Here is a 26,148-nt window from a genome sequence, read left to right as displayed (position 1 = left end):
CGACGCTGGGCAGAGCGGGAGACGCGCCGTGCTTCCTGCACCCGGGCACGGGGACCTCCAGGGCGCTTCACCACCGAGGAGCCATTAGGGGCTCACCCGGGCAACAGGGTTTAGGCTTTCTCAGCCCACCCCCGGGAGAGGCTGAGCCGGGAACACACTGGCGGAGCCGTACCCTGCTCAGGGGATGGGGGCCAGTGCTGGACAGACTGGGAACAGATGCTGCTGGGGCCAGGCAACCCCGGCCTGGGAACAGGTGCCGGGAACAGCAATTGATTCAAAACACCGTCCCTATGCTGCCACCAAAGCCTGAGCAGCCCCTTTCCCTCCCCAGACCTTCCCCACTGCCCCACCCTCCACCTTATCAATAAATAACACATTAAACTGTATGGCCTTGATACGATTTGGCTGGGGGATTTCACACTGCTCACAAACCCTTCCCCTGGGGCAGCAGGGCACAAAGCCCACGCCCCCGCAGGGCCAGGGAATCGCCCGCGATAAAGGATATGGTGGGAACACAGCTTCCAGGGCCAACTGCAAAACCCTTCTAGCAGCTGCACAGAAACCAGATCTCCGTCTGAAGTTTAATGGTTCTGACAGAGTTTTACCAGGGGGAGCAGAGAAACAAAGAGATGGAGCGAAAGGACATTGTTCTAAAGCAAGGTCAGGTAACAGCCTCCCTCCCGCAGAGAAGGTCCTAAAATTGCAGGATTCTGGCCCAGCTCCACCTTGCTTGGCTCTGCTTTAAGCCATCGTCCTCTTGAGATGCTTCCAGAGGAGCATGGAGACACCATACTGGCTACACCAAGGGACTTTCATTGCAAGCCACACAGTTCTGTTCTCTAGGTTATCTGGACAATGTACTGACAGCTTCCCGAAGTGCCTGTGAGGTCTTATGTTTCTAAAGGAATTTTCAAGCTCACCTCTGCTTAAGAGCAGCTTGCTAGGTGGGATGAATAGAGCTAAGTGAAAGAGGGCAGGTGGGAGGTGGTGGTAACATTCATCTTTATTAGGTAACAGATGTTCAGAAGCCCTGGAACAGGGCTTTCAGACAGCAGGTATGTTGTTCCCTGGGGAACTTCCCCACCACCAGTTGCATGTCATATCACAAAGCATCCCTACTCTGAACTCCATGTGGATAAACAGACTTTCTTCACATAACCCACAAAACAATTTCCTCCCACCCACAAACCAAAAAGTTACAGTATACACACACACACACACACACACATATAAAAAAAGTTGTAGGGACAGATCGACAGCAAGTTTTTAACAGTGTAGAAAAAAACCGCAAAGATCTCTCACTCTGGAGAGGGCAGAGATACATCATATCAGCCATGCTAGGACCCTCGGTGCTTCACCCTGCTATTCACAACCTGGGTTTCAGCCCAACAGCTTCTCCCAGCTCCTGGCCCAGCCAGTACTCCCTGCGGCCCAGCCCCCAGGATTCAGACTACCAGCAGTGACAAAGTGAAACCTCGGCATCACTGCTTTCCCAAAGCCTTATCTCCGATTTTACTAAAGCACAGAACTGTCCACGTGCTACATGCAGACCTGGAGAAATGCAAGATAACTCAGAGGCTGCCACAGCAAGGGGTTTCTGTATTTTAGGAAAAAAACTCCATGACAAGATGACAGCATGAGAGCCATGGAAGAGGAAAAAAAATCAGGAAGAGGCAACCTACCTCCCAAAATAGGATCACTGATAAGCTAGGGAACCTGGGAATGACCAATCAAAATGTGTACAAACTCAAGAGCTGTTCTGCACACTGAGGGTACCTGCTCAAAGCCAAAGTTGCTGCCACCAGAGCTACACTGATTGGACACTCTTGAGAGCAACCTCTTCCCTTCAAACAGTGAGGTCCCCCTCCAACCACTGTCTCCAGGAAGCAAGGGACACCTCAGGCAGTAGGACAGTACCAGCCATTGCAGCTGGTCCACCAGCTTTCCCCAAATAAAGTTGGGGGGGGGAGGTGAACACCTTCTAGTGCCCATGCTTTTGTCCACAGCTAGAGACCACAATCACTGGGAACAGGCTCTCCTGGGAGATGGGTTTCTCCTGGCCCCAGTTTCTATCTTCTTGAAGCTGGGCAACTCCAGGACTAGCATTACCTGTGTTCAATTACTGTACCACATGAAATGGCCGTCCCAGACGCCAAAAGACTCTGTGCAAAGGGAAACCACAAACCTCTATCTTTTTCCTCTCACTTTGAAGGAGCTCAGGCCTCTCTGCAAGAGCTGGATACATGTAAAAGCTTCTTGCAAAATAGTCCAAGTCCGCAGGAGTTGGGCAGTACAGGCTTGATTGGGACAGGATGGGTTTGGATGGCTGCCTGTATCTAAACGCTTTGAGCTGCCAACATGAACATCCTGGCTGTACACATGGAGAAACAGCAATGCCCACTTGCCAAAGGCTGGTCTTCACATATGCACATGAGAGGGCAACCACTCTGCACTTCTTTGGAGAGAAAGAGGGCAAACCGTTCTCTCACTGTCCCAAATCCACCTCCTACTCCCCGCAAGTCACAGGCAATTCAACACCTCCAAATCAAACTGCTCAAAATAGCAACAGTAACAAAGCAGGGAGACTTGCACCCTTGAACCAGTGCCTCCCAAATCCTGCGACAGGTGCGGAGCAGTTGGAGAAGGTAAGGAAAAATACCTGAAGACAAGTTCTGGGACTGGGAGTTGATTAAAATAAAAAAGCTGTTTCTAAAAATTGTTTTTCTACATCAACAAAAAGGCACCAGAGAAGCATTTACCCTTCATGCCAAGTGCAGGGCACAGCATGCCCACCTCTGCTGCCCCCGCCCCAACACCAGATGACCAGGGATGCCAAGGTCTTCTGTCAGGCTCTGCTTGTTGCAGGCTGCTACAAACTCACCCCCTGCTGAAAACCAGAGGCAGCTATCACAGGAAAAGATGCATGAAGCAGAAGGGAAGGAAAAACGGCTGCATTGTTCCCCATGTTTTTGTAAAGCCACAAACATTCCTATAAAAAACCCTGTATAAAAACTGTAGAGAAATTTTCCAGGCAGTACTGGCCCCAAGCGATACTCCCAGAGCACCTAGGTAAGTTGGGTCTAGGGGGCTGCAGTTTCCTGACATGCTACTCTAAGAAAGCTGGTGCCTTCCCCTGTCTTTTGGGAACAGCCTTAGGCCCAAGCAGCCCCATGGGACAAGGCTTGAACACGTCCTCTGCCCTCCCCAGAGATTTCCTTTCTGCAGAGGTGTTTGGAAAGGGAACAAAATACCCCTGAGGATAGACACGGGATGTGCCGCTTCTCTATGCCATGGGCTTGTGGGGTTCTTTCCCAAGCAGGGACAGGTGATTTGTGTCAGGGCAGCACTTCTCAACAGCCCCAGGCATAGTGACAAAAACCACAACTAGACAGATTCCTGCTGCAGTGCCTGAGAACAAGCAAGGAGGCTAGTAAAGCTAAACCTGGGGCAAGTTTAGAAAAAAATCAAACCCAAACCCCTCCCTCCCTTTCCCACCAGCACAGCCCTAACCTAGCACTTTTTCTAAGCTCCAGAAGGGAAGTCCAGGCTGACGCTCAAGCAGGCTGTCTTTGCACAAAGGGAACCCATGCCAGTGTTAGGAGGCAGCAATGGCCGTGCCCCCACTGAGCTTGATGATCATCTGCTGGCAGTCATTGCAGGAGCGCTTGTCCCCCACTTTCTCCAGGGTGCGGGCGGCCTCGGCCAGCAGCACTGCCCGCTGGCCTGGCGAGGACAGGAAGGAGAGGGGGAGATGGCGACACGCCAACAGGATGGCTGTGGCTCGCTCCCTTTGGCCCGGCAACGTGTCCAGTTCACCTGTGAGCAAACAGTAAAGAGAGAAAACCTGTAACAGAGCTACCATCCGCATGAGAAAATCCCACCACACAGGCTCAACTCAACTGCCACCACCAAGCACAGGCTTCTCTGGCTGGCATTCCCTGGCTGAGCCAAGACCAGGGGGCACCCTGGAGGCCTTTAGACTAGGAGAGAAGAAAACTCTGACTTAGAGTCAGGTAGGAACTGTCACTCTTTATCTTCTATAAAGACAGTTCCTTTCAGTTCACTTCCCAGGGCTCATCCCAACACTGGTATGCCCATTTGCCCATTCCCTTACATCCTTCATCTTTTGGCTCTTCCCTTTAGAATCCCCAGCTTCTGCCTTCGCACTGACTGCTCCAAACCCCAGAGTGCCAAGTTTTGCGCACGTGTAACTTCATGAAGGCAAATGTTTTCCAGTCTGTTCGCCGATAGCTCCAGCCCAGGGCTGGCAGCTCATGTCATCTGGCTTGTAGAGAACATGGCAGAAGCATTGCCTTGAGCCACAGGCTGACGGGAGCTCATTATCCTGACACAGCAGAAGACACTGCAGGTTCTATCTATGCCCCCACGCCTTGCCCAAGCGCTGTCCCCTCCCAGCCCTTACAGCAGTGGGTCACTACGTGAGCCCTGGGGCTGACCTTGTTTGCTGCTCTGGGGCGTGCGCCGCCTCAAGCTGTGCTCCAGCAGCTGGTGGGTGCGGGTAGGGCTGGCACCTGCCATCAGGCGCACAGTGGCCTCGTGGAGGAAGACCTGGAAGGGAAGGAAGGATAGAAGATGAGAGGTGGGCTGGCACGGGGACGACGCTGTGGCTGCACTGTCATCCCCCACCCACCACATTTCAAGAGCAGAGCACTGACACCTTGACAAAAACAGAGACCCATTTCCACGCTCCTTGCTCATCTTTCCACCTGTCTCTGGGAAATTTGCAGGTCAGGACAACGATGAGAAGGGGAAAAAATTGACACCTAACTGTGAGTGCCCTGGAAAGGGGGAGAATTAAGACCAAGGAACAGCGTAGAAAAATCTGAGAGCGAACTTTGGCACTGTGATCCAGGCAAGATTCTCCACTTATGCTGCTAGTACAGTGCTTTGGTAACAGCTTCCAATTTTGAAATCCAGAGATTGGATAATACCACGATAACTCTCATGTCCAAGTATTAGACTCTACTTCCCCTACAGAGGCTATAAAACTAGATGAACTGAACAGAAGCGAGGAAATGCCCAGAAAAGCACCTAGGGCTCTACAGATGCAGGAGGCATCTGATCCTCCAGCTACTCAGCAGAGCCAACACAGCTGAGGATGCTTCCTGCCACACTCCCCAGAGGAACAGACCCAGTCTGAAGCCACCTCAATAGACTGGATGCCATGGTATTTGGAAATACACATGTACTAGATGGTTTTCTATGCAGAAACCAAAGTGGATACCTCTCCACATGCACTGAACTCCCATGGGAGCCTCCCTCATCACCCAGCAACAGAAAGTACAGAGGCTGGTAGTGAAGAGCATCCCACCCCAATATCCAAACCACACGAGCTCACATACACCCTACGTTTCCAAGGGCACCAGCTTCCCATCAGCCCCAGGAAGGGCTGTAGGCAAGCTGGAGGCGGAGCAGGCGGGAGGCAAGCCATCACCTTGCGGTAGGCGGGTCTGAAGCTGTGGGCCAGCCGGCGCAGGCTGCCGAGGTCGCGCTGGAAGCCCGTCAGTTCAGGGGCTGAGGCGTGGTAGGTCTCGCCCAGCGCCTGGCTGGCGTTCGCCTGCTTCTGCCACAGGCTGGTGCGGAGGGAGAGCAGCAAGTCACAGGCCAGCAGCTGCATCATCTGCAAGAGCCAAGATGCCCAGGAACACACTTTTAGTAACACGTAGCGCTGGGTGAGGAACAAGCTACATGGCTGCTGACATGGCCCATGGGAAGGCAGACACAGCAGCTCCTGCCCACCTGGGGGGCTCCCCTCCCTGCTGTGTCACTCTACGACAACGCAAAGGGAGCAGGTGCTTGCATTTTGCCCAAGTGGCATCTTTTGACCAAGACCTCAAGTAAACACATACCAAGGGCACATTGCATCAATGTTATGTGTCCTTGTTTGCACCTTTCACTGGGATCAATGCTAACAAATACAAACTGATCCCACGGAAAAACAGCCTCCTGCAAAGGCTTTCCTGCCCAAACAGTGACACTGACTAGTGGGAAACAGCAAAGACAGCCATGCTACCTGCAGAGAAAAAAAGAGGCAGTCTCGGTACAGCGGGCTGCCAAACCCCTTTTCCCCATCTGCTGCTGCCCCCTAGCACCGCTCCCGGCCCTGGGAGGGCTCTCAGCCTCTGCTGCTGAACGGAGAGTGCCTCTGTACTGCACTGCAGAAACATTGCACAGTCACTGCCACAACATGCAATGCAACTACAATGCACTACAGCTGCCACCCAGCAACGACGAAAGGGACCAGAAACATGTCCCATATGCCATGGAGGGAAGCTCCAGTTTTATGCAACCCTGGAAAGAAGAGAAACAAGCCCCACACAAACTCAGGAGTAGCACAGCATAGTCACGCTTCCGTATCAGATGATTCAAACATTCATGAGTGTGGCCTGAAACAGAGCAGACTCGACTTAGTGACGTCCTGTTTTACAGGTATCACCAACTTGACATGGAGGAGAGAGATGGATACTTTCCATCTAGGCAGGGCCAAATTCAAAGTGGTGAAAGTACCAGAAAGGGGTGACAGCTACTGGCACAAGAGGAGCGAGAGGTGACACTGTGCCAAGGGAGATGACACTGTACTTGTGACTCTGGCTCCCACATGTAGCAGAAACACAATAATGGCAATGCCCTTTTCAAGGATAGGGAAGAAGTCTCCCTTCTAATCCCATGATACACAGAGTGAATGGAGAATGCAGCTACAATAGGGAAGTGACACACCTGCAGCAAGACCAACCCCACAACCAAGACAGACCATGTGTTATCCCAGGGCTTATAATGCTTACATTGTTGAGGACAGTGCTGGACATGCCACTGCTCATGTTGAGACTGTTCCACAAGTGACTGCTGGCTCTCTCACAGTGACTCAAGGAGCTCTGCTGTCCATCTGCCTTCCCAGACAGAGAGGCCTGCATGGCTTTACACATATAGAAGGTAGCTTTCACCAGGGCATTCCTGAAAGAGAAAGCAGGTTGCTTTCAACACTACCATGTCATGTTGCCACAGCATCAGTTTTCACTCTCCCACCCTCAAGAGATATCATCAGTCCTTAGACAGAAAAAAGATGGCAATTGTACCTCACCTACACAGACAGCACAGAGAAATGAGAGAAAGCTGGCAAAGATTCTTTAGTGCGAAAGAACAGAGATGGTGACACCATCCTTTCCATCATTATGTGAGTTGTGTTTGATTTTGGAAGGTGGGAGACCATACAATTAGAACAAAGCCAAAAGACATTCCTAAAGAAGCAACTATGACTGTGACCTCCAGTCCACAGCTTTACTATTCGTCTGCAAGCCTTGACCTACACATGAACTGCTGAGCACACTAGCACCTGCACAGCACAAGAGACATGCAGATCCAGGGCAGAGGTAGGTGTGACCCTACAGGACAGCATTAGGGGAAGCAGGCACTCCTGTTTAGAAGGAGCAGCAGTTTGAAGAGTGTATGAAGCCTACGGACTCTGACATCTCCAGGGACTTTGGCATGCGCTCCACTTCTGCAAAATGTGACCTCACAGCTGCATCATCCCCTCTGAGCCAAGCGACTGCCATAGCCACGGCTGCTGACCACCATCGGCACACCACATCGGGACCTGCAAAACAGAACCAGCAGCTGAGCCCAGGAGAGCACACCTGGCTCCCTCACACCTGGAGAAGCAGACAGGTATCACAGGCCCTTGCCAGCGCCTTCTGCTGGGATTGATGCTAATGAGCCCAAAGCCATCACGTTCAGCTGTCCATGTGAACGCTGAAATGTGCTGCAAGAATACAAAGGAGCTTGGCAGTACGCAAACATCCTACATCTGACTGCAAGCAGAGTTTCTGATGGCATGTTTGTATCTTGTCAACAAGAATGTATCCCACCAACTTGTCTAGAAATCTGCTGACTTCCTTCCTGGCAATGATCTCCACCCACCACCCCAAAATAACAACTCCACTCATATATACACTCATGATTGGCACTAATCACCATCAAGACAGTACACCAGGTTTCCTATATAATTTCCTTCATTATTTAACATCCCCTCAAAAACTTCCCAAAGCCTACTTAGGGCCAAAGACCGTATGTTTTGCTACTCTAACCTGCTTTTCAGTTCTATGGCAATGCTGACCCAAGCACACACTTTCCTTTAAGAAAATAATTATACAGATTTCCTACTATGTTTGCCATATGCATTTTAGGTGCAGCAGTTAGTCTATGTCTAAAGCTGCACCAGCATCCCACTGAGTTGCCAGGTGCTGTCTGTACCAACACCAAGCAAAACAAATACTTCAGCAGCCTGTTACCAACCCAGCCTTGATGAGCACGTGCCTCAGAGGGATTCTTGTTGTCCCACTAAATATACACCAAGGGACCAAAACAAGCACCTCCCAATATATGCCCAGAGCTTGCCTACAGCAGAGGCTGCAAGTTTCTGGAGATTGAGGAATACATCTGACAGCCACTGTGAAAGCAGGGGCAACCAAGCTCAGTAGGTAATTAAGTGGAAAAAACCCTTCCTGTACTTCAGCTGCAATGCTGCTGTGTTTGTTTATATGTTCCACCTTCCTCTCGCTTTGCATTGCTAGGAGTGAGCTCTCAGGTGAGGGCACAGGGTTCAGACTGGAAATAAAATATTGCGCAACAATTCAAATAGCAGCAGTCCCTGGCTGGGCACTCAGCATTAGAACACAAAGCCAAATTCATGAGCCTTCTTAATCACTTTTTTCCAGTCTGAGCTGTGGTACCACACTGGCATGCAATCAGGCCTCACTCCAAGGGCTGCATTTCTCTTTGACTAGAGTTTGAGGGGTGGTAGGGAGAGGGAGTTTGTATTGTTACCCTGCATCTAAAAGAGCTTCAGCTCTGCCAGACTTACCCAGGGCAGACTTGAGTACAGAACTGCTGGCAAAGGGTGGGGCTCCACTTCCCATTGAGTCCAAGAAAGAGTTGAGCAATTTCAGGTACTCCAGGGCACCTGAGAATTCACTGAAACAAGGAACAAGGCAGATCTTTGCTATGCTGTCAAACAGAAGATGCTAAGGCGCTTCTCCGTTCACAAGTCACATTTAAACAGTGCTGACCCAAAATTAAGCATTAAGCACAAAGACAGTTCAAGCTCTACAAGTAACACAACACTGCTGGACTGAAGAGACCACCCCATGAGTAGAAATGCAGTGATACTCCAAGAGGAACAGCTTCACAGCTCCCCTTTCATGACCACCAGCACAAAACCAGATTTAACCTCGTCTCACCTCAAACATAGACATGTGTTACAAGTTGATTACAGGCTCCTTTTCAATTGCTGCCTCCAAAAGAGGCTGAACTACACTTATCTGATTATTTGCATATATGCAAACATGTACAAATGGAAGTGACAGCATGGTCTCAGCACTGGCCAGAGAAAATAGCATAGGCAGCAATGACCTAATTTACTGGGACATGCTACAGACGAAGGTCTTGAGCTCCCATCCCTAGAGTGGGACAAAAAAGCTCGCTATTTCACTAAATCCAGTCCTTCCCATAAGGAGACAGGCCTCCCACAAGTACAGTGACAATCCATCTCCCTTCACACAAATCCTGCTACCTTCCCTCAACAGCAGCATGTGATCGCAAGCAATTAAACCAAACTGTTGCTCCTTCTCAGCTAGGAAACAGACAAGACTGGGAAAAAAAACAAAGCTAAAGGTACACTATTTTTCCTACACAGGTTGGGAAATTGGGTTATCTTCCCATCTGAGGCTTTTACCCACACTTTCTGGGGACTGGATCCTTACAGAGCTTCCCATAGATGTATGTAACATTTGCTCGGCACCAGTATATCTGGAGATCAGCTAGAAACAGAGCTGAATTACTAGCAAAGGCTGGGGTCCTGCTTCCACAGGAAGCAGGTTCAATACAAAAAGCTGCTGTTTCCGACCTATTTTCCCATTTCATTTGGTCAGAGCTTAGAGACAATGACAATTATGTTCAACATCATCTTTCCTCCTCTTGCAACACGTTTGTTTGATTCTTTACTGCAGGTAAATATCACAGTAAGAACACTCATGCACAAAGTAGCAAACCGGTGGGTTGATTCTCTGGCATGCCAGACCTTTATGCTCTAAAAGCCCTGGACATATGTCCTGGTCTATAGAAGAGGTAGGTGCATACTAATTTTAGTCCTCCTGAACATTAAACTTTGTCTCAGCAGAGAAAGTACCATCCATTTAGTTGAGCAATCAACCAGTATTACCCCAGCTAACACCAGAAATCTCCACCACACCCAGGTTCACCTTTGACTTGAGAGGTCTTAATACAAAGAGCACAGCTTCCTCTGCTAATAAACTGTGGAGGTCAGACTAGGGTTATTCCAAGCCTTTAACAAGGACTAACCACCCAGTTTGTCCCAGAGCACTGGGCCAGTGGTTATGAGCTCTGCCTCACAGCCTGCTGCTGTGGCCAGCAGTGCCCAGTGGGCTACATATACTCACCATGACTCCTCCTCCTCTTGTCCCACTACCCCTTCCCTAGTGGGAGGCTTCACAAGTGAATCCACTGCTCGCTCTAGAAGGTTCTCGCAGAACGCCTGATGGACTTGTGCAATGGGATCCGCTAAAGAAGGATAAACCAAACCATTTAACTTGCATATCACCATAGACACCTCCCAAGACATTCAGAAAGAAGAATCAAAATGTAGGAAAGAGCATGAGGAAGAATAGCAGAGGGAAATTCTCAAGAAACTAATGGAATGATTTAGAGACTAAGTTTTTAGGGCTTTTTTTATCCTTTCAATCCACTTGCAAAGCTGCAGCCTTTGGCCAAAGATCACTCTGGCACTTCAGTCTCCCAACAAAACAGTGAGGACACTGCTCTGCAGAGGATAAACCTTGGTCTCCAAAGCCACTCCCCAGACACTCAGGGCCACCTCTGGGTTGTGATCCAGCAGATAAAGGAGACAAGCAGTATGACACAGCACAGGATACAATGGGAGGCAAGCCAGACCCTGCAGGCTGAGGAGAAGTCTCAGCTCCTCCTGCCCTCTCACCCATCAGAACCCCAAGCAGGGTGGGGACAAAAGAACATGCTCTCAAACATAACACCTGCTTTTGTCCCAGATAAGAGTGCAGAGAGACAGCCAGGCTCAAAGCGCTGGGATGCCACACGCTTGGGAAATGAGCGTCTCTCACCGGGATTCCTTTGTGTGCAGTACAGGCTCTCCTTCGCAGCAGACTTCACCGTCCAGCTCCGCTCCACAAAAAACTTCTGTCCCAGGGGGTGGCACAGCCAACGCAAGGAGTCAGGAATGGCACTTCGCTCCGAGCTGCACAGGCTTTGAGCCTGGCTTAGAAAGTAGCTCTGGTGAAAGGAGAGGACAAGGTTGAGAAGAGTATCTAGGGAAAGCGCAGCACCACCAAGGACAAACATATCGTAATTACAGCTCATATCATAATTGCAGGTCATATTATAATTGAAGCGCTAGCAGATGCCCTCTCCAAGATACAGCAATGCCAGCTTCCAGGCTTTTCTAGATCTCTGCTTGAGGGTGTGATCGGGGACAATAACACAACTCACCGCTAGGAAACCAAGCTTGCCTCCACAGCGGGTTTTCAAGCCAACTGCAGCCGTCAGGTGGATTTCTGCCATTGTGCTGGGTGGGATTTTTTCCTCTGCACACTCAGCCAGATTCACAGCACACAATGCCATGTGCAAGCCCGAGTAAGCTGAGCTGGAGGGAAGTTTACCTGTACCAGCAGGAGCAGGAAAATGTCAATTTTTAATCAGTAGTACCAGCTACTAAATACTACCATAATTTGCAGGGCTACTATCCTAAAGAAACAACAAGAACCTGTTGACATGAGAAGCTTACATTGCTGTTGCTTCAGCTTTTCTTACAGAGCTCTACTGTTGCACAAACCTGCTGTATTTTGTTAAGTGGCTCCTAAAATTTGTCAGGCTAGTTTCTAACAGCAGCCCTCTCAGAGGAGAGAGGCTGTAGTGCTGTTCCTGTATGTTCCAGGATCAGCTCTGAGTCTACTCATTCAGGAAAGCCAGAGAGCAGATCTGCCACCTTTGCTCCCACCTGTTATGTGGAGCTGATGGAGCTTGTGGTACGCTAGGGCTGCATCCCGAGCGCTGGTCTTGGCCTCATCCTCGAATCCTGCAGTGGCCTCCCTTGCCCGCCACTGATGAGAAGTCCTCTTCAGCAACCACCGCACCAGTGCCAGCTTCTGCAGGCTATAGCGGATCACATTCCAGGACAGGCTGCAGACCAAGTCCAGGCGGGAAGCTGGCAGTGCTCGTCCAAGTACTGACAGGCAAGTCTGCAAGTTTGACGCAGCTGCAGCAAAATCACCCTGCAAATAACACAATGAAAGGTTCGGCAACAAAAATTACTATTAGAGACACTTTGGGACCTCCTTGGCACTTGGAGCAAGACAAACTGACATGCAAATCAGGATAAGGTCTTTAACAGAAGAACATCAACATAGAAACTGAAAACATAAGCAAGCAGTTTACACTAGCTTGAAATCTGGCCCTAAACATACTTTCTACACGTGGTTCTGATTCTGCACTGCCTGTGAGACACAGCAGCACTAGATGAAAAGAGCTTCCTGCTTTGTCAAACACCATGGAAATTTAAGGGTCCCTGTATCAAAAGTCAAATGTTTCCTCAATAATAAAGAGGACTTCCAAGAGGCTGGAGGACAGCAGACAGACACAGCAGAGACCAGATTCTGGACAAAACCCAGTATGTTGCTGCCAAAAATTGATACAACACGAAAGCAGCTAGCAACAGGGACAGAAGTTAGGAGCCTCTTCTAGAGCTCCTCACTAACTTTGACTGAGTAGGACAGGAATCTGCTCAGAACAACCTGGCAACAGCTTCCCTGAAATGACACAGGATGATCCACTCAAGGAATACCATGCCCTTGCAAGTGCCAAGCCACTGCCTCATTGGGGAACATTTACTCTCAATCCCACCTAAAAAGATGCATTTAATGTGAAATGACGAGTCAACTTTACCCGTGCCAAATCCAGGTCCGCCTGCTTGCGGTGCCTCCAGAAGGTGACCGAGGACCTCGAGTGAAGCCGGGTCACTGGCTCTCCGTGCACAAGGAGCTTCACAAACACGCTCAAGACTATCACTCCATTCACAAGCCACAGGATTAGGGTGGGCATCATCCAACCAAACCAACCAGCTGCATCTACAGTGGATATCCCAAAAGAGAAAATTAAAATCTAACCTGGATACCAAAAATCTGGCAACATGACGAACATGGACCATGAAGGATGTCTTGCTGTGCTTGCCCATGTTTAATCAGCTTTTGCAAAGAGTGCAGTTCAATCAGGAAACACCTATACCAGCACCTCCACATCTGAACTCCAACCCTCAACATTCCCAAATAAATGATTATTTTTACAAGACTGATGTATTAAAAGAAAAAACCAAAGAACTAGCACTTAGTTTTCCAAGAGCTGTCTTCTGATTTTTCTGTAAGACACACCCACAGGTACTAAATACTCCAGCATAATTTTCCAATAATTTTCTATAATTTTAGTTAAATCTACAAAGTGACACCAAGGAACCATACTTACCAGCCAGGAAAACAACTGCATGCCTACAACATCCCTCACCCTCCCCTAAGCTGTGCTTTTAACTATGAATTCTCTAAGCTGTCCTTTTAATTATGAATTTTATGGAAGGAGTGTATCAACAAGCCAACTGCAAGACTCCATAGAAACAGTGTACCAATACTTTATGATTAAGTGACAAAAATCAGTCAGTTACCTTAAAAACAAAGTGAACATGCCTCAAAGACTGGTGAAGACAGGAGGACACCCCTTACCCTGAACTACTTTTCAAGGGTCTGTGCCAAAAGCCCAGGCTGCTGGGCTACAAACAGGTGCCACCTCAACCTGACCACACTGAGCCATGGCTGGTTTTATGCAAGAACACTGGATGTGAACTGGAGCCATATCCAAGCTGGCTCTCCTTCCATGTCCTGCCCTGCAGTTACCGCCCCTCCCCACCCATCAAACAAAGGTCGTACAACTCCCTGAACACACAAACCCATCCTGCTGAACCACGGTGACTGTCCACCTCGTGGCTGGCAGTCTTTGCAGCTGCAGGTGGGTTTTAGGAGATGGTGTAAGGCTGGACATCCTCTGTGGCCCAAACCATCCTGTTTTTTTACCTGAGTCAATCGTCAGCACGTTCCTGCCGGAGCCGTGGCGCACCAGGCTGTCGGACTCAGGGGCTCCACGGGCATCCAGGAGAGATGTCAGCGGATTGAAGGAAAGGCAAAGGAATGTGAGAGCACAGAGGAGTATTCGAGAGCGATCCACCATACCAAGCGCCACAGGAGGAGAGTCAGGCTCATCTTTAACCTTCAAGGGAATAGGAATGGAGACAAAAAGGAGAAAAAACCCAGAGCTTACCATTATGGAGCACAAAAAAACGTTTACGCCAAGGAAAGGGGTTGGGAAGAAGGAGAAACAGAACATGTATAAATTTGCTTTTGAACTCCAGGTGAGCAAGAACTCCGGTAAAGCTTCTCTTAGCTTAGTAAGATATGGCAGAATTATATGACTGCTTTCAACTTCTTTCTGTGTCCAGTCATTTCAGGTATTAACTGTAACTGTATCCCTGGGTTAGGCTAGGATTAACCTCTGTTGCCCTTACTCTTCTGAGGATCTCCCAGAAAACAGACTTCTGTTGATATCCACAAAACAAACTCTTAAGTCAAAGACATCTAACATTGCTCTGTTATTCTGATTGCTTCTGGTCTCATTAACCACAACTGATGTCAGCATCCATTTCCATATGTATCTTGGAAATACGTATCTTGGAAAGCCATGGGCTCTTTGGGTAATAAACATGCACTGCAAGTCCACAGAGACTGTACAGGGACTGAATGATAAGCACAGTTCTTCCAGCAGCTAAGGTACAGCTCAGGTAATACAGCTCAGGAAACAGTCTCAATATTTTTAAGAAAGATAAAACACACACATGCATCTTTCTCATCCTTACAACAGCTCTCTAAGCCCTACAAATCTGCTTGCCAGATGTCTGCTAGTTCCACTCTTGAGAACAAGAATTTAAATTCTCGCTCTTTCATATCCTGAAGGAGATACTTTGAACTTGACAATTAAAGTCACAAATACCTTTGCATCATCAAGGAGTGGGCTTCCTGGCTCTGAATCAATGGAATAGGGAGAGAAGTCAGCCTGGGATCCTGAATCAGAGGCTGGAGGAGACATCAGCAGCACATTCTGGTTGAAGTCATCTATCTTCAGATCTACATCATTGTCAACCAGACTGCTCAGATCAATGCCCTTCAACAGCTCTGAAAAAATCAGAGTGCATTATGTACACCGTCAGTAGCTCTTAGATTGGCTCTATCATCTGGAGTAACACTGGCCACTATCAATATAACCTCTGCCAAGGATAAGAAACTGCAAGATACATCCTACATCCATGCTGAATGCCTCCCCTCTGCAACAGAGCCTCCACAACTTACTGTTTTTTTGGTTAGCCAGCTTCAGAACCATGTTCTCCTGCCTCAGCTTATGGTTAGCCTGCTGCAGGTATTTAATGTAGTCAATGGCTTTTCTCAAAACTCCAGACTTGTGCATCTGTAAGGAATTAAATGTACAAAAAGCAGTTTATATTAAGAGTACCAAAGGATTACTCCTGCCTGCAGGAATTACCACAACCCTTTGTATCATGTGGTGAAAGAAAAGTGTATAAAGGATCTCTCAAGCAGCTGCAAAGGAACCATTATCAGAGCATGCTCTGTGGGCAAGGTATCAAAGAACACAAGGATAGGTTCTCTCAAAGATCTAGTAAAAAAAGGGTACAATGGAAACAGATTAACATCCAAATTACAATGGAGTTCATACCTAGGTTTCAACCAGAAACAATCCTTTGGAAGTACCACAATTTGTAAATGAAGTGGATCAGTTCTGGGATAGAACAAGCTGCTGCCTGATCACCGCTAAATTCTGAGATAAGTAGTTCCCTCCTTGCCTTACTTGCTTGGCCATCTCCATGCAAATCCTTGCTTCCAGCAGCAGTGGGCAAGTTTATCTTCTAAACACAAGCCAGAAGTACTATGAAGCCACTGCACACTACCCATGTTTTTAAAAGCTTCCACTTCCAGCAACAGGAGGTGACTTCACTAGTGCAATTATTTGTGCAGTAGTCACAGAAGGTATCAAGAATACTACTGCCTACCTCACCAGAATGAGATAAAGCAAGCAGGAACAAAGCCGGAATATGTGCTGGGAGAAAGCTTCTAATACTTGAGCAAGGAGGATTTTTTTACAGCTCAATGTCAAAAGGAAATAAATTGAAAAGGTCTGTAAACCCTTATCCTTACTGCAAGTCAAATGGAAAAGGAAACTTAATTGAAGCAAGATCTGGTTTGGCAGAGTTATCAAAACATCCACTTGGGATATTCTACTTAGAGGGCCTATTTCAAGTTAGACTTAATACAAGAACAAATGCATAAGGTGTAGCTTATTTACCACTAGCATAGTAAAATTAATATTTTTACAGATGACCCTTCCTGAATACAATTATCAAACACAAGTGATTCTCACCCCAATACATGTGTGCACACTACTAACAATTACATATACCCAAATGCTTCATTTGGTAGAGCAAATGAGCACCTGAAGACAAAGTATTTATGACACCCCATTTGCACTTACTGCCCATCTTTACCTTGGCATCTGCCCCCATGACAAGGTCCTTCAGCTCAATGATTTTGTCATTTATGGACGATCGGTAGCGCTTTTCAATGATATTGTGAGTTGTTCTCCTCTCTCCTTCTTTAGGTGGTTCGGGTTGCTTGACACCCCCAGGAACTTGTTTGATAGGCACCTTTTCTTGTCCCACCATCACTGGCATTGTGGTCAGAATGGTCCCATTGCTCCCAACAAGGGTCTACAAAGACCACGCATAACAAGTGTCAAGAACAATCAGCCAATTTCGATAAGGTTTATGATGGCAAAAGAAGAAGGAGCAAACAAAGAAGAATCAGGAAAAGTTGGTACAGCTCAGAAAACGTGTGAGATGCCAAATTCCTTCCATCTTTCTTAGCTGGCACAAGCATTGGCACAGCAACACAGGAAAAATCCGTCCCTCTGGCTCCCACGCTGGTCACTGTGGAATAAGAACATCTCTTGTTCTCCAAGCTCACCAACACTTCTCCCAGTACTATACTCTGTTCATCCACTTAAACAGAGAAAGGGACTAAAGGTCCTCCTTGTTCCTACAATCTTTACACTCCAAGTGTCCAAACTCACCTTTTCTTTGGACAAATAGTCATGAAAACAGCAACAGCCTACACTACTTCCAATGACACTAGTAATGACAATGCTAGAAAGGATCCAACTATGGACAAACAATCTTTGGCTTGGGAAACGCAGTTCAGATTGATCTGAATTTGACTAAATGAAGAAAAAACCCCATAAGCTACAAAAATGCCTTAATATGAGAAACTAAGACTAATGAGTGATATATAGCAGAATGGAAAAACTTAAACTTGGGGATCTAGATGTAGGACAGATCATCTACAGCAAACTAAAGCAGCATGTACTCAGAGATAAAATATGATGAATCCCACCAGAAGAATTGCACAGAGGGGCTCCTAGGACAGCTGTAATGAAAGTAAGTTTAGACTGCTTAATCCAGCAAAGCAAAAACTAGAAAGGCACATGTGTTCTCTGAAGCACACCAAGGATCAGAGAAGCAAGTAGCTACGGAGAGTAAGAGTTATTTCTGTCAAAAGACAAATAATAACTAGTCTAGAGCAGCTAGCCATGAGAAGAAACTAATCATAAGCAATTTCAGAAACTATTTCAACTCTGAAATAGTCTTCTAATTGGGATACCAGAAATTTAGTTTCACTTCAAGTTGGAACTTGACAAATACGTGAATTTAAGTCTTGTACCTTTTCTTGGCTAACAGCCACCTAATTTCAATGTGTTCAAACATGCCTCAGATGGACACAACCTCGTAGGCCTCATGTTATGTGTAAAAACATCTTCTAAAAGCAAGCAGATTAACTGAAGATTTTAGCCTGGCTGCTAATAAGTATCTAAGAAGCATACCATGCTATTGCAAAATAAGTCAAAATTTGGATCACGCTGACAAGTTTATCTCCCCCAGTAAATATTTATACAAAGATATCTGTTCAGAACATACAAGATCACAATAAATGTTTCTTTGGGAGCATAAATTTCTAAGACTTTATTAGAAGTGGAGGCCATGAAGCACAATTGCCACTTCCAATGATTGTAACAAATCCTCTCTGCAAATGCCCTCTGAAAAGAAATTTAATTTAATATACTACTATTAGACACTACTGAGGGGCAAAAGGAAGTTTCACAGGTACTCTGAGCAAGTTAGCTTTTGGCTTCAAGTTAAAAACTAGACTGAGTTTTTCGGTCATATTCCTCTCCTTATAGTACCAGAAAAAAATAAACAGAAATGTGCCCTTGGTCTTTGTTTACTGGCCATGGGAAGGCTGCCAAACAGCACAGTCTGTGTGTTTAGCCTTGACAGAAACAGGTATTACTCGCCCTGGACATGTGTACAACAGGCCTCCAAACCCCTTCCTGTCTGCACCACTGCAGAGCACTAAAGCACACACCTCTTCCTTACATTAATAGGAAAGAACATCAGTGAGGAGAGGGATGGAAGGACATCCATAAGGTACCTGCAGAGCTGTGGTCTGAATGGGAGCAGTGAGTGCTGTCAGAGCTGGGTTCTGCACTGCAGCCATAACAGGACTGCCATCTGTTTTCAGGGTTGTCAAGACCAGGGAATCCGTCTTGATGATCTGAGGTTGGACGAGAACCTAGATTGAAAAGAATTACAGGTGAAGAGGAGAGCAGGCACATATCTCCCTGCTGATCTCAGTAGCCAGACGTAAGCACTGACAAAGCTGTAATAGCTTTACAACTCAGTGGTTGGCAAAAGAGCAGGGTGAGTATTTCTTTGACTTGCACCCTGCATCACCTGGATGATTTCCATCAGCCCCAACGCAAACTCTACGCAGGAGACAGTCTGAGCAGCACTGGACAGAATGGGGCAGAGGAACCACCAGGACAGTGGTTTTCAAATCACTCACCAGAAGTACACAAGTATGTAAAAACACAAAAGAGCTGATGGAAAAGCTGCTTTCCTCTCTCCAGTTACACCTATAATTAGCTCTCTACATTAACTGTCTGAGTATTCAGTCTAATACAGCTAGGACAGTCTGCTTTGGCAAACACCCATAGTAGTGTGTCCCTGCAATTTCACTGAGAGGATCTGTACCTTTAAAAATCAAGCAGATCAAAATCCACTCTAAGTTATTCTGCTTTTATTTCTTTCAAATACCTTGTTGACTCACTGAGAACACCAGAAATGGCACAGTACAACTGAACCACAGCAATTTTGTCATACTGAATCTTATAGACAAGCATTTTTCTTTAATAACAAAGATGCACAAGACTGAAAAAGAAATTGCATGGTACTTTAACAGTAAAACGATTTAAAAAAAAAAACATGACAGAAGAATTAGAAGAACACATTCCAGTATCAACCAGTCCTTATAAGAAGTGGTAGAGGTGATGGACATGCAAACAAGCAGGTGAAAATTGAAGGAAGCCTGTTCAAGTAAAGCTTCCAACTGGGTTTGGCAGTACCGAGTTAAAAAAATTATTTTAGACTGCATTTAGATACTGTTTCACTGAAAACAGTTGCCAAGCATTGCCCAGAAGTCACATCACACCTCACAACAAGCACTCTCACACACGATCTGCATGAAGTAAAATGCTTCTGGGACATAGGCTGGCTAGAAACACCTCTCAGGTTTAAAAACATTTGTGCAGAAGCAATCCTAGCCAGGATCCTAGGATCACCAGCCCTACAGTTTCACCACTTCTCCCCAGACAAGCCAGAGGACCAGATCCACAAAAGCATTTTCTTGTTCTGCTGCGTTATTCCACACTTTTACTTACCGGAACTTGCTGGACCTGTGGCGCGGCAACCGTCTGGACGGTGGCTGGCGTTAAGGCCTGGATGGTGCCGTTGGCAGCCTGTGTCAGCACTCGCTGGGCCTGCACTGTCTGCACCTGCTGCTGGATTGTCACCGGCTGGACCTGGGAGGACGTCACCAGGCTCTGCACTTGAGGCTGGAGAACTGAAAAGCACAAGAGATGTCGGAAATGGTCAAGAGAGACGCACACACACGTCTCCGTCCCAGAGCCTGGAAGTGCTCCTAGGATCACTACTCTTCCTCCCAGAGCTTCTTAATAGGCAGCATTCATCTAAAGCATCCCACATGTTGGGAAGCTTCCAGCTGCTTTGGTGCCTTTTGCCAGAGGACACTGCACCTAAAATAGCAGCTTTCCAGAAGGCACAGAGGATCAGCTAAGACAAAATAGAGCCAAAACACTTTAGTCTGATAGCACAGGACTCTGCTTCAACTCTGCTTCAGTGGCATTATACAGGACATCCAACCTGTACTTTCCCACTCCCCCTGGTCTTGGTGGACTGTAGGATCCTATCTGTCATGTAAAGAGTAAAGACCTACTGAAGAGGATCAAGTCACCTGGTATTCACAAAGGAACGCTGAATATTCCTACAGGTGTCTCTGCTCAGTGCAAGTACTGAGCTCCAGAGTTTGGTAGATAAAATGCTCATTCCAGACTGCTGTGTGGGACAGACTGGATCTGCCCAGTGCACCCACCAGTGGGAGAACAGGGCTGCCAACAACGTTTTAATACATCTTTTCTCAAACCTCCCAAGAGCCATAGGGCAGAAGGCCAGGCCAGAGAAGAGCAAGACAACAATTACAGTAAGAGGTCACACAAAAACACTTAAGATCTCATTCCTGACAATTTCTCATGCTCCTCAACTCCAAAGCCATGCAGGCAGGAGAAGGGACAACCCACAAGCAGTTATCACAAGGAAAGGATCGTCAGATTCATCCTGGCTGAGGATGCACTTGGAGTTTGAACACTGATGCCATTTACCGTGCACCAGGCACACCCACAGCCTGAGCATCCCGAAATCTGGTGTGCATCAGGCACACCTGCAGCCCGAGCACCGCCAGCAGTACCTTGGAAGCTTGTGGCTGCATTCTGGTAGATGACTGGCTGCTGGATAATCCTGGTCTGCGGAGCAGAGCTGAACGTTGGTGTAATCATGACAGCCTGCTGCTGGAGCTGGGGCTGCACCGAGGGCCGCGGCTGCAGGACAGGGGCTGAGCGTGGAGGGGCTGGGGGTGTCGTCTGCGCCGCTTTCACCGGCAGGCTCTGGAGCTGGGGGGATGCAGGGGGTGGCGGGAAGGTTTGGAGCTGCACCTGGCTGTAGGGCCGCTGCAACTGCGGCTCCAGGCTCCCGCCGCTGCTGCTGCCGCTGCCACTGCTGCCGCTGCCCTGGAAGGTGCTGCACAAGGGATCCGAGAACAGGTCTGGAAAGTCTCCTGCCTGGTTACTGACAAACTGCAGCATCTCTGTAAGATAGGAGAAAATTTGTTCAGCGCTGTTTTATCGCCTGCCATTTACAGCATGGAATTATGATGTGTGTGCACAGAAGAGAGCTCTGGGCCCTTCAAAACCTTCAGAGAACACATCACACCAATGCTACGCCTCCAGAGAGAGACCAGGAGGTGGCCAGCAGCACAGCACTGCTGCTGCTGTTCAGGGTGAAAAGTAAGACCTTCCCACAACACTTTCCCAGACAACAAGATCCGAGCACAGATTAGAACTTAAAGCCATCTCCAATATATTATCTAAAATATTAGAGTCTTTTTCCATCACTCCTTCAGTCTAACCCTTGCAGAAAGAACCAACCAAGCACCTCCACACTTTCAGCACTAACCATTCTCTCACCCAACTTTTGGGAGCTTTTGAGTCCCCTATCTGTACTGCCACACTGAGTATCTGAAAAGGAAGAGACAGGATAAAAATTCATCTTATCTTTTTTTTTTACTTACAAGCATAACAAAAATTGGGGGGAAAACCTGAAAGGAAACACCACTTTCTAAAACTGTAGCAGGATAAATCCATGCACGTGTTTAAAACATCAGAATAACTTTTTCTGTTGGTTTTCTACCTACAATCACTGCACAACAGGTTCTCTCCATCCCACCTCCTGCAGGATTTTACAAACCCACATCAAGAGGCTCCTACTGCAACACTATGGGCCTTTCCCCCAGCAGTGAAAACATTTCACAACCAAGAGATCATTGTTCATAAGTAAAGCTTCCTCTTCCCTCCATCTAATCCAATTTAATCCAATTAGGCACCTTAAGACATATGAATGCTTTCCCTGATCTGTGTGCAGGCAGTGGTGTGAGGAATCAGACATTCTTCCCCAGCCCAGGACCTGCCCATGCTGCACCAGCTCTTCCATGGTTTTCTGAAAGTCTTTTTTTCTTTTTATCTGGATAAAGGAAAAGAGGGGACCCACAAACCTAAGAGAGATTATAACTAAATAATAATTATGGGTGTAGGATTTCTGATTTACAGGAAAAAATACAGCAAAGGGCTCCTTACACCAAGACCTTTCTCATTCACAAACCCCAAAGGATGTCACTGCTGTGATTTATGAAGCAGGTTTGAAGCAGCAAGCTTTTGACAAGAAGTTTCCACGGATGATGTCCCAACAATGAGGGCTATTAATTTGCTCAGCTCTCTGAAATGCCACCCACACATTATCTAATTAATTTGTCTGACACTCCTTTGTTTGAAACAGAGCTAAGGGATGAATCCTCCTCCAAGCCTCTTGCTCCCTCAACACACATTTCAACCTATTTCTATGATACTGCTACTCTTCCCTTTCGATAGCAATCCCTCCACACCCTCACACACACAATTTCAGCATTGGCCATGACCACTGCTCTCAAGAACTAGAGTCTGTTGGAGGGAGGAGCCTTGGAGATGTGTCCTCCTGACCTGTTCATATCCTGACACTAAGTGGGGACACACAGTTCCCCCAATGTGAGGCAGCAGCCACCCTCGGGGACCAGCTGGACCACACCCTTATCTCCACTCCTCACTAGAGGAATGAAAGACTTGGTTTTTTTTTTTCACGTGTTGCCTTAACTGGCTCTCACTAAACACCAGCAGAGCATGGAGGGTTGTTTAAAGATTAACATCTAGATGGATATTAAACAGCTCTTCACATTCCAACTGACTTCAGCTAAGATCATCCCAAATAACCCCCACCACGATAAAACTGATAACCCAAACTACCTTCCCAAATCTGCATTTGAAGGTATTGCTATTTCACTATCAGACAGCACAACTGCAAGTAGGGAATAAACATAAGTCAGATGAGATTTGCTTGGAAGAGTTAATTGCAGCATAAGAACAAAATTTCAAGCACAACATTAAAGAACGTTGTGTTCAATGCTGGAGATTTAATATATTATTTAAAAACTAGTCCTGATCTCACAAGTTAAATCACATCTTTATGACATCTGAACTTTTACTAAATGCAGAAAGTCTAAAGTTTAATTCTTAAAAATTAAGACTGCCAGGTGATCAAACCCACCTCTTTTAAAGGACTCAAGAGCTTTCCTAATAACAACATACAAAAAATTAAAAGCAAGAGAAACAGCCAACACCAAAAATCTAAGTCTCTGTTTTTTTAGAAGACCTTCGCCTACCCAGAAATCAGAATATCTACATTGACTGTGAGAAACCTCAGGTGCTTCTGGAGCCATTGGTGACAAATCCAGTGTCACCAGAGCACCTGCACCCGCTGTGCCAGAGAGGTCTCAGGCCCTAAAGCAGAGCAAGTGACCTTACTGCAGAAAAAAAAAATCCCAGCCCAACCCAAGGCTAAAAAATGTCAACAAGATATTACAAAACCAAAACTGAACCCACCAAGGGCTGCTTTCATCAGGTCAGGGCCTGAATACCTGGCAGAAAGGCAAGGGCTGGGTGTCAGCTGCCTCTTCCAGGTGGTGGCTCAGCTCTCCAGCACAGAGGCTGCTCTTTCTCATGCTCCTGGAGATGCTGTACTCTGAGAAACAGAAAGCAGCAGAGATCCCAACCTCAACAGAAACAACCTGTCTGTCCTGAACCCTGATCTGCTTCAACCTCCAGCTGACTCAGACCTCATGCTCCAAATGTTACCCAGCAGTGCCCTGCCAGCAGGAAGATGCCCGTGGCTGGTGGAGGAGCTTGTGCTGGGGGAAGAGGCAGAGCCTTTGGGCTCAGCACTGGGGCCCTCTGGCCACCACTGTGCCCTGTCTTGAAGTATGAACCCAGTGAGCACTGGCATCCCAGAGCACATCCACCACCAAATCCACGCAACGGGCAGTGAGGAGCCCCTCAGTCTGAATGGGAGAGGAATATCCACAAGAGGACTTTAAAGTCAAATGAAAATCCTTGCAAAATTTCAAATCCTGAGACGAATGCTGGAGCTGGAGCACAATAAAAGCAGGATTACCATGTATCTCCCCCCCTCCTTCCCGAGGAAAATCCACCCCTGGAGGTGGGGAGGAAAGTGAAGCTGGTTTTCCTAAGTTACTCATCACTCTGAATCACACCTCCCAGGGCACACCTCAGTTCAGAGCCATGGCTGGGTTCATCGATTTGTCTCAGCCTTTATATAGAAATTCATTATGTAGCGCTTAAACAACAGCAACCACCACCTTCAAATGTGCACCGTCAAACTTTATGAGCAATAACTAAGCCCATCGCACTCTCACAAGATACATTCTTCTTTTATGACAAAAGAAAAAAAGGAGTATAAATCTTGCCCCGAGCTATGCGGCAAATCAGTGTCAATTAGAAATCTAAAAGTACTGGTAAAATTTTATCTCCCAGCTGCTAAACAAGGATATTTTGGACACCCCCAAAACTGAGGTCTGTTTGGGATCACAGCAGAGCAAAGCAGTGAGCTAAGACAGAAGCTCATCTCCACCAGCCTACAGCACAGACCACACCAAGAAACGTCATTTTAAATGGGGTTTTTCAGGAGCTGCTTGGCGTCGCCAAAAATATACATAAAACAGGTGTCACACGCAGGCGCTTCATTTCGAGGCACTTCGGCGGAAAATGGGTTTTCTCACAGGTCTGTGCTGTGCCAGCGATGCAGTACAGTTTAAAGACGACAGGGAAAATGGGAAATTTAAGCCGTTCGAGCTGTATCGATGCAGGAGGGCTTGAAGGCTCGGCCTCCCACGGGCACTAGCGGAGGCACAGCTTCAGCCGTCGTTTAGCCCCTACTTTCAGAGCGCCGCGAGGAAACACGAGGGGAAGCTGCAGCAGGGGCAGGGGGTCACGGTCAGGACCGTCCCTGACCCTTTTTTTCCGCGCCGGCCCCGGGGCTCTGCGGACCGCCACATCCCCACCGCCTTCCTGCGGCTACGGCCTCGACTCCCGGCGTGCGGCGGCCGCACGAACGCCGCTCGGAAGCGCTCCCCCGGCAGCGGAGACACGCGTGGCGGCCCGCCGAGCGAGTGCTGCCCGGCGGGACGCGCTCCGCGAGTGCCGTACCCACCCGGGACAGAGGATCCCCGCTGTCCCCCGCACGCGTGGCGGCCCGCGCCGCGTGGGAAGCGCGCCCAGAACACACTCCAGAAGCACAGTCGAGCACACCCACCCACGCCTCCTTAGCCCGGCAGCCGCGGGCCCGCGCACGGAGACCCGAGCTCTCCCCTCAGCAGCGTGGGGAGCCCACGCGCGCCGCCCTCACCCCCACCCCCCGCTCCTTCTCGCGGCGCCTACCGTCGATGTCGCCCAGGGTGAGCTCGTCGCCCAGCTCAGTCAGGGTGTCCATGCCCTCGGCGGCCAGCTCGTCGCCCTCCATGGCGCGGGGCTCGCCACCGCCGCGGGCGCTCAGGCGGAGGTTGCCGCCGCTGCCGGCGGGCGCCGCTGACCCCGCGCCATCTTGGGCCGGCCCCCGCCCCCGCGGCGCGCGCGCCCCCCGCGGTTTGTTGTCAATGAGACCAGGTCGCCGCCGGCCAATCGGCGGCCGCGGCGGCGCGTGGTGTGATGGCGCGTCAGCGATCAGCAGCTGCCGTTAGCATGGCCGGCCCCGCCCCCGAGCCGAATATTCATGAGGGGGCGGGGCCTCGCCGCGGCTGGGAGCGGCACCGCCGCCCACGGGAAACGCGGGCGGGGCGCGCAGCCCGGGATGCCGCCGGG

The 26,148-nt window shown here is 48.3% G+C and overlaps 1 protein-coding gene across 1 annotated transcript; it reads right to left on the bottom strand.

Moving 5' to 3' along the window:
- Positions 1-985: 985 nt before the first annotated feature.
- Positions 986-25,960, bottom strand: SREBF2 (sterol regulatory element binding transcription factor 2). The gene is made up of 19 exons (XM_066319798.1): positions 25,729-25,960; positions 21,102-21,497; positions 19,999-20,180; positions 18,711-18,851; positions 16,712-16,933; positions 15,504-15,618; positions 15,148-15,329; positions 14,178-14,370; positions 13,006-13,187; positions 12,062-12,335; positions 11,554-11,723; positions 11,169-11,337; positions 10,473-10,593; positions 8,879-8,988; positions 7,480-7,612; positions 6,804-6,972; positions 5,456-5,641; positions 4,458-4,569; positions 986-3,816 (listed from the first exon to the last, which is right to left on the bottom strand). Exons 1-19 carry the CDS (start codon positions 25,808-25,810, stop codon positions 3,596-3,598), a joined length of 3,360 nt encoding a protein of 1,119 aa, XP_066175895.1. The 5' UTR covers positions 25,811-25,960; the 3' UTR covers positions 986-3,595.
- Positions 25,961-26,148: the final 188 nt, after the last annotated feature.

Source organism: Sylvia atricapilla, chromosome 5 (genome assembly GCF_009819655.1).
Source record: "Sylvia atricapilla isolate bSylAtr1 chromosome 5, bSylAtr1.pri, whole genome shotgun sequence".
In the NCBI taxonomy this organism is placed as follows: Eukaryota; Metazoa; Chordata; class Aves; order Passeriformes; family Sylviidae; genus Sylvia; species Sylvia atricapilla.
This window is presented reverse-complemented; position numbering and strand designations above follow the sequence as displayed.